The 9,127-nt window shown below is 52.3% G+C and overlaps 1 protein-coding gene across 2 annotated transcripts in view; it reads right to left on the reverse strand.

The window, feature by feature from the left end:
• The window catches only part of PFKFB3 (6-phosphofructo-2-kinase/fructose-2,6-biphosphatase 3), a 93,010-nt gene that overhangs the window by 19,150 nt on the left and 64,733 nt on the right, over positions 1 to 9,127 (reverse strand). For both annotated transcript variants that reach the window (XM_011957052.1, XM_011957053.1), the window contains exons 2-3: positions 2,136 to 2,261; positions 589 to 685 (exon numbers count right to left, since the gene is read on the reverse strand). In XM_011957052.1, the coding sequence (XP_011812442.1) occupies positions 589 to 685; positions 2,136 to 2,261 (223 nt within the window). The remainder of the gene's footprint in view (positions 1 to 588; positions 686 to 2,135; positions 2,262 to 9,127) is intronic.

Here is a 9,127-nt window from a genome sequence, read left to right on the forward strand (position 1 = left end):
ATGGCGTGAACCTGGGAGGCGGAGCTTGCAGTGAGCTGAGATCCGGCCACTGCACTCCAGCCTGGGCAACAGAGCGAGACTCCGTCTCAAAAAAATAAAAAAAATTAAAAAAAAGAGAAATGGCTGCCCAGAGCCACCCACAGAGTTGCGCTAACTGGTCTGGGGTGGGGCCTGGCATCAGGGGTTTTAGCGTCCCCCAGGAGACTCCAACATGCAGCCCCTGCAGCCGGGGCCAAACACCCTGGCACTGGGGTTTCACAGTCAACTCGCACTTCACAAGAAATCCTTTCCAAACATCAACAGACACTCCCGGCAAACAGGACTTGCTAATTCTCAGTGAGGGTGCTTCTGCGGCTGTCCCAGTGAGGGTCAGCTCAGTGAGACCCTCAGGCAACAGATGAGAGCAACCTCAGAGGGGCAGGGGGGCTTGTTCCCACACTGCACAGCCCTGAAGGCCACCAACAGGAGCCACCCCGCAGGCCGGCTTTCTCTGCCTCCTACAGAGCCTGGCTCAGAACAAAGCAAGCCGAAGCCGGCAGCCCAGCCTCACTCCCGCAGCCCAGCCTTACTCCTGCAGCCCAGCCTTACTTCCGGACTTTCATGGCTTCCTCATTGTCGGGGCGGAAGAAGTTATAGGAGCTATACTGCTTCACAGCCTCCCGGCGATATTCCCCGACGTTGAACACTGTGGACGGGAAAGAGAACAGCCTGGATGATTGAGCAGGAGGAAGGGGCCAACTCACACTGGGATCGTGGGATCGACCAAAGGCAGAGCCACCCAGTCAACCACGCCGACTTGAATGAGATGATACGACATGGAAGCGATGCCGGCGCCCAGTCCTGCGCTACCCTCAACTCCTGAGGACAGCAGGCCACAGGCAGCCCGGCTTCCCCAATCCAGCTGCAATGCCCCTGCCACGTGCTCTGCAACGCTGACCCCTCCAGCCAAGTCTACAATCCCAGTCTCATCCCAGTCTCACGACATTCTAAACCAGAGACTGAGACTGTGAGGATGGGTCTAGCAAAAATAGGGACAACATATTTCCACCAATGGTATCAGAAAGTGAGTGGGGTCTCACGCCCACTGCCAGATCTGGGTCAGCCCTTCTGCTGGTGCAGCCGCCAGGGCCAGGGCCGGGGGAATGTGTTCCATGGTTCCTGGGCACTGAGCTGGGCACAGCGGGGATGGTAAACATAAAAACCATCCCCTCAAAAGAAGGGCGGGTGGGAGATAAGCAAGGGTTAAAAAATAACCAGTTGGGTACAATGTTCACTATCTGGGTAACAGGTTCACTAGAAGCCCAATCCCCATCAATATGCAATATACTCATGTAACAAACAGGCACATGTACCCCTAATCTAAAATAAAATAAAAAAAAAAACAGTGCCTATCCACCTATCCACAAGATGTGTACCATCTAGTTTGGGAAGACCAAGCAGAGATTCTTAAATGCAGCATCTACAACAGCAGTCCCCATCCTTTTTGGCACCAGGGACCACTTTCGTGGAAGAGTTTTTCCATGGACAGGGAGGGGCTGTGGGTGTATGGCTTTGGGATGAAACTGTTCCATCTCAGATCATCAGGCGTTAGATTATCATAAGGGGCACACAACCTAGATCCCTCACATGCCCAGTTCACAATGAGAATCTAACGCCGCCGCTAAGCATACAGGAGGAGGAGCTCAGGTGGAAATGCTTACTCATTGCCACTCACTTCCTGCAGCCCAGTTCCTAACAGGCCACCCACATAGCAGTCCACAGCCCCGGGGGCTGAAGACCCTTGATCTATGGTATGCAGTGCTTAGGGCCATCAGCAGAGGAATGTTAGCTAGGACTCAGTGCCACAGGAATGTAAAGGACTGAGGTGGCCGGAGATGGTTTTGAAGGAGGTGAAATTTGAGTCAGGGCAGGATTTAGGGGAGTGGGAAAGAGAATGGCCAATGAGGAAAAAACCCCAACAGAAGAAGGGTGTACACACAGTGTGAAGGAGGACCCAGCTGCACAGGAGGCAGGATCAGACTCCCCGACCAGGGGACAGATGTGCCCAGGGGTGGTCCTGCCTGTGAAACCAGCAACTGAGCTGGAAGGTCAAGTTTTTGCATTTGCAGGGGACTGGCCTCGAGACCCAGCCTCACCTTTTGTGGGGACGCCAATCCAGTTGAGGTAGCGAGTCAGCTTCTTGGAGATGTAGGTCTTGCCCCTGGCGGGTAGGCCCACCATGACGATGACGGTGGGGGAGTTGGTCAGCTTTGGCCCACAGGCTGGAAACACAAGCAAGAAGGGTGCGTCATGGACCAAGTGACCGGAGAAGAGGAGCAGATGCCACGCCCAATGATAACGCTGAAGAATTTCACCAAAAATGTTTTTGAGACAGGGTCTCACTCTGTTGCCCAGGCTGGAGTACAGTGGCCACCAGAGGTTACTGCAGCCTCCAACCTCTGGACTTAAACAATCCTCTGGCCTTAGCTTCCCCAATAGCTGGGACTCCAAGTGTGCACACCACCATCCCTGGCTCATTTTTCTTATCTTTGTAGAGATGGGATCTTGCTGTGTTGCCCAGGCTGGTCCCGAACTCCTGGTCTCAAACAATCCTCCCAGAGTGCTGGGATTACAGGCATAGCCACCACACCCAGCATTCATTGAAATTTTTATTTCGTCTCCCCATCCTGCAGTCCCTGGCATTGTACCAGAGAGGGACCAGGCAACCCTAGTGGCCACAGCCCCCCAGCCACACCCTGTCCCTCAATTCTGCCTTTAGGTTCTACTTGGCAAAGACAGTCCCAACCCCAAATTCCCGAGCTGATACCCAGGGCGCTAAACCCAGCAGGGAACCAGTGGCTGACACCACAGTGGACTGGAAATGCCCCTGCGGGTGGAGGAAAGGACTGCTCTCCCAGGGAGGGTGGGGCTCATAGTCGACAGGGTGCATTCCAACACAACAAGGGGACAGAGCAGGGGTCTGGGGCCCCGGGCTCAAGACACAGAGAGGCCCACCATCAAAATCCGAACCTCCACACAGGACGTATGGGCAGCATTTCTAAAAAAAAAAAAAAATCTTTAAAAAGGTAATTTTTAAAAGTAGGAGTTTACAGCCAGGCACAGCGGTTCATGCCTGTAATCCCAGTGCTTTGGGAAGCCGAGGCAAGAGGATCACTTGAGACCATGAGTTTGAGACCAGCCTGAGCAACATAGCAAGAACCTGTCTCCACAAAAAAATAAATCTAAAAAAAAATTAGAGGAAAATGAAAAGAGTTTATCAAATGAAAGTAGGTCAGGGAGGCAGAATGCTAAAATTACCCCAGTGGACAGGTAAATCCTCCACCCCTGAGCCTCTCACGCCCTGTCTGACCCCCTCTTCTGGTGCCAGGCTCGGATGAATGCTGGGGTACTGCCGAGGGAAGGGGACGGTTACGAAGCCTCAGGCAGGGGCCGGAGCTGTCTCCGGGAAACCTGGATATGCTCTTGCCTGCCAGCTCCCTCCTGGCTTCCACTGCTACACAAAGGTCTCGGCATCTCAGTAAGACAAAACAGCAGGGAGGGGAGTTTTGCTGGGTTTTTCAGAAAGCAGCCAGAAGCCCCCTGTTCTGGAAGCCAAGGACCGAGCATCTCCCCGGCTATCGTCTGGCCCTGAGAGTCTCAGGCAACTCCTGCATCCTGCCGACGTGCAAGCTCCAGGGCCAGATGATACCCGCCAGCTGCCGCCTGGGCGGCACTGCCCAGCGCTCACTGCCACGTGGTCAGCCTGGCTGTCCTCACCATTCCCAGACACAGCCGCATGGCCTGCAGGAAAACCTCTGAAAGCTGCACACAGAACCAGGCAGACGTCAGACTGCACAGAGGCCCTGATATCCGAACTGAGCAGGCTTGGGCTGTGGAAGCCACTCCCCGTCAGATGGACAGTGGCTCAGGGAAGAAGCCCCCCTAAGCCGGATCCCCCAACAGGGCTCCAAGCTGGAGTCAAGGTCCAGGATCTGCTCCGAGGTCTGGAGGCGGGGACGGGGAGGCAGGCATGAAATGTCAGGCCTTTGTCCCTTCCACGCTATTTGGAGACCATCAGTGGCCTTCTCAGCAGGCAGAGTGAGGAGACAGACAGGCTATCTGCAGATGAGGAGACGCTCAGGAGATGCTAAGAGTCCTGGGCTGGCACGCCCTTGGTGTCCAGTGACCTAGAACAAACAGTTCCTTGAAAACAGACGCTTTTCATTGCCCAGGGTGAGCCGGGCATCCTGAGCACGTAAGTGGAACAAACAAGCACAAAGCACCCAGGGGCTTTCCTGTGTCCCCAGAAGCACACAGAGAGATGGTGGCCTCCCTGAAAGCCAGTGAGGCACACCCCACTGTGCCCAGGGTCATTCTGGCAGCTGTAGCTGCCACATCAGAAAAGTAGCAGCAGCTCCTTGGAAACAATCCACTGACTCTTTCCCCAGGCCAAGGGGCCCTCCTGGTCTTACCAGGTGTCCCCACCGCACCGCTGCTCCTAAGGACACCCAGATATGCAGAGACCGATGCACACACATACTTTCAGCTGTGCACATGCGCAGAATATTTCTGTCAGAACCACGCCAAGGAAGCAGAGGCTGACTGATTTATCCAACAGGGGATTATGTCTACACATTAATCATAGGAACAAATATCCTCTGGCAGGAGACATTTAGGGAGGGAAAAACAACAACAATAAAGACAGCAGAGTAAATGCCATAGGGCAAAAGTTCAGACTGGATTTCAAACCCAAATAAAAGGCCAGTCCCTTCTTGGCAAAGCAGAGCCATTCTGCCAATGCGCTGGTTTCTCGTATAGTGAGATTCAAAGAGAGGGCGCCAGAGGTGTTTGCAGCTGTCCCTCCCTTCAGACACCCACCACTGCCTTGGACAGATGAGGCAATCACAAATCCTCACTAAATCTTTGAGTCTTACTTTCCAACCCCAGCCCCTTTTAAAACCTCGTAGCACACCTCATGTTTCCAATTCTGGGACCCTCAGTTTCTTCTTCTCTTCTCAATGGGCCTTTTTACCACCAAAAAAGAGACACCCCCACCCGCCTCATCACCCTCCCTGGCAAGGCACAGTGATTAGAAAAGTATTGGCTGGGCACGGTCTCCCAGCACTTTGGGCAGCAGAGGAAGGCAGACCACCTGAGGTCAGGAGTTCGAAACCAGCCTGGCCAACATGGCAAAACTCCGTCTCTACTAAAACTACAAAAATTAGCCAGGCTTAGTTGCAGGCACCTGTAATCCCATCTGCTGAGGCAGGAGGATCGCTTGCATCCGGGAGGCAGAGGTTGTAGTGAACCGAGATTGTACCACTGCACTCCAGCCTGGGCAACAGAGCAAAACTCTGTCTCAAAAAAAAAAACACAACAAAAATTAGAGGTTAACACAAGATTTTCCAAAGAGTAACTGTATGTCTCATTTCATTTTATGTAAATGTTTAATATTTTAACTTCTTTTTCACACACACAAAGTTTTGAAAGTTGTGAAACTTAAATGTATTTAGATGTGGACTTTCTATGCCAATTGAAACATGCCTGGGGGAACACAGATGTCACTGCGTTACAGGGGAAGGAAGCAACTGTGTGAAGACCCTGGGTAACAGACTAAACACCCGAATTGACTCTGGGGGACTCATGCTCAAAGTGTTGTCATGGTTATGACCATGGCCACTTGGGCAAATCCTCCCACAAAGTTACCAAGTCCCAAGCACAGAGCTTCGATTCTGCAAGGTTGTTACGTTCACGACACGCTCGCTCACTGGGCACATGCACCAGGTACATGCACTGGGTACCCATGAGACAGAGGCTACTTGGGGAAGACAGGGTCAGCGTGGCTGAGTAGTGCCTTTGAGCTAATGTCTACAAGCCCGCAGTACCATTAGTGTACAATGCAGACTGCCTACTGGGGCCCGTTCCCCGCAGCTAAACGTACACAGGAAGTCAAAAGAAAACTGCAGGCTGGCTGGTGAACACTCAGCTGTGGGATACAGTGACACAAGGAGCCAGTTATGGAAGGCAGCAGCCAGATGGATGGCGAATCCCTCACCTGGACAGTGAGAGGCTGGCACCCCTGGGTTCCTATTCCTGCTCTCCCAGCTAGATTAAGTTACTAACTTCTCCAACGGTGTGCAGTGCGCAGACAGACGGGCAGCGGCCCACACTGCCTGTATCCCCCACTGACTCAAACCCTAACACAGAAAGCATCCCCAGAAAATAAACTGTAGGGGCTACCCAGGGATAAGGCAGGGATTTCTCTAGGACATCACCCACCCAGCTCCCTTAAGGTAGAACACCATCAGCCGGTGTAACTCCCTACCGAGATGAAAGTCTATCTGTATTTGAGTACCACATCAACCTTTCTTCAGACTCAATTTCCTGCGGTGTCTATCTAAATCCTGAGCAAAGACAAGCTAGCAACGTGTCTCATTTCACTGTATTTAAGAGGGGGAAAAAAAAAAAAAGGCCAGGTACAGTGGCTCACGCCTGTAATCCCAGCACTTTGGGAGGCCAAGGGGGCATCCCTTGAGGCCAGGAATTCGAGACCAGCTTGGGCAACATAGCGAGACCCCATTTGTACAAAAATATTTTTAAAACTTAGTTGGGCACAGTAGCACATGTCCATAGTCCCAACGACTCAGGAGGCTGAGGCAGAAGGATTGCTTGAGCCCAGAAGTTCAAGGCTACGAGACATGATTGCACCATTGCACTCCAGCCTGGGTGACAGAGTGAGACCCTGTCTCAAAAAAGAAAGTTTGGCACTTTAAAAGGCTCTTTTACCTGTTGTTTACAACCCTGCACTGGCCTGATCAATACCCCCTTTGCTCCACTGATCATGGCAACTTCTGATTTCATGCTAAGTCCCAAGCACTGTCTTAGGACTCAGCCCGGTACCCAGGATCCCTCAGAACACAGAGGCTCTTGAATTTTAGTGATGAAGAACAGAAAGGAAAGTCAGACCTTGCCAGTCAAAAAGGTACTTCCTGCCCATTATGCTGACTCACAAATTCAGTAAGTCAGCAGGAGTTACAGGATGCATGCGAAGGAAGCTATAGGTTTTGTAAGAAACATTTACCACCACATTGATGTAGCAACAGGGCATCCCGTTAATGTGCCTCCGAGGCCAGAATATAATGCAGCTTATTGATATAGTGTTTTTGTTTTGTTGTTTTACTGTTCTTTGTCTATAAAAAGCAGTGTCCCAGACACCCTCCTTCAGCAATAAACCTCAGGGAGGCTGGGAATGGTGGCACATGCCTGTAACCTCAGCACTTTGGGAGGCCAAGGTGGGAGGATCACTTGAGGCCAGGAGTTCGAGACCAGCCTGAGCAACATAGCAAGACTCCATCTCTACGAAAAAAATTGTTTAAATTAGCCGGGTGTGGTGGTGCACACTTGAAGTCCCGGCTACTGGAGAGGCTGAGGCGGGAGTATCACTTGAGCCCTGAAGTTGGTGGTTACAGTGAGCTATGATCGTACCACTGCCCTCCAGCCTGGGTGACAGTGTGAGAATCCGCCTCAAAAATAAATAAATAAATAATAAACCTCAGGGGACTCTGCTGCAGACCCCCAATGAGAAGGCCACTTATAAAGATGGCAAGAGGTTTAGGAGAAAGAAAATCCACCCAGTTGGGCATGGTGGCTCATGCCTATAAGCCCAGCACTTTGGGAGGCTGAGGTGGGCGGATCACCTGAGGTCAGGAGACCAGCCAGGCCAACATGGTAAAACCCCGTCTTTACTAAAAATACGAAAATTAGCTGGGCGTGGTGGCGCACGCCTGTAACCCCAGCTTCTTGGGGGCACTGAGGCATGAGAATCGCTTGAAACCTGGAGGCAGAGGTTGCAGTGAGCCGAGACCACACCACTGCACTCCAGCCTCAGTGACAGAGTGAAAAACCATCTCAAAAAAAAAAAGAAAGAAAAACCCACCCAATGTCCCAAATGCCATTAGAGAATTAGGGAGGGTGTCAGGAAAGATACTGAATAGAAATACCTTCTTCCCTCCATTCCAAGTAAGAGATAAATGTGACTACATAAACAGACACCTGAAATAAGGATGTGTGATACCCAGGTTGCAGATCTTTTTACAAGAAGGAATGTGTCTGAGACTAGACCCCAGGGCCACACAGGAGAATGCCAACAGTGGGCGGGACAAGAAAATTAATCCATCGGCTTTAGCCAAACTCCCACCCTCCAGCTCTGAATGATTCTGACAGGGATTCTTAGGCAACTCTCTCACTGCTTGAGAGACGTGCAGGTTGATGGGGTCTAATGGATCAGGATCCAAGCCTGGAGGGAGAACGCCTTGGTGCATGCTGACGTTTCTCAAGATCACAACTGAGCTGATGCCTACCCATCTCAGAGCCCTGGAAGACACTTCTCCCAGACCCGTGGGCATATGCATACAATCACACGTATTTACATATATGCGACTAGCCTCCATTACAGTTTACAAAGTGCTATAGATATAATACTTGTTTTATGCAAAAGTTGTTTCTGCATTTGGCCTTGGCCAAACCTCCTTGAGGATTTAAGAGCTGCATTCCACTCCACTTACAGGTTTTACACAAAGACAAGAGAACCACGGGCCACCCCAGTTCAAGCACGTCTGACAGGGCTGGGCAACACACCTGCGGCCTCCAGTCCCGGGCTACCTCACCAAGAGGGGGAACAAGATCTCTCCTCAGGGCTACTCTAGAACCCTGAAGTCCAGCAGGGTGGATCTGCTGACGTCCCCACCCAGGGCACACCACAGGGGTCGGTGTGGGGAGAGGGGCAAGTCTGGACGAGGCCGGTGATTCAGACCAGGCAGGGCTCCAGAAGAGCTGTCAAGTCCCGCGGAGGCCGTCCTAAGAAACGTGGTAGCCGGGCCACCCTGCCAGCCGCCTGCGCTCAGGCGCCTTCAGATAACCCGAAGCCACCTCGAGAGTTTGCACCTGGATCCCACGATGACTGCTCAGGCTACGACCTGACCTGGGCAAAAGAGCAGCACACAGCTCCCTGTCCAGTCCATGGGTGCTGGGGCGCATTACCTGGAGAGGCAGCGTCGCCCCTCTGCGCTGCCCACCTGCTCTTTTCCGCGGCGGCGCTCCGCAGCTGAGGTGGAGCTCGAGGTAACCTTCTCCCAAGCGATCACCGGGT

This window comes from Colobus angolensis, unplaced genomic scaffold (assembly GCF_000951035.1).
Source record: "Colobus angolensis palliatus isolate OR3802 unplaced genomic scaffold, Cang.pa_1.0 Scaffold432, whole genome shotgun sequence".
NCBI classification, from domain to species: Eukaryota; Metazoa; Chordata; class Mammalia; order Primates; family Cercopithecidae; genus Colobus; species Colobus angolensis.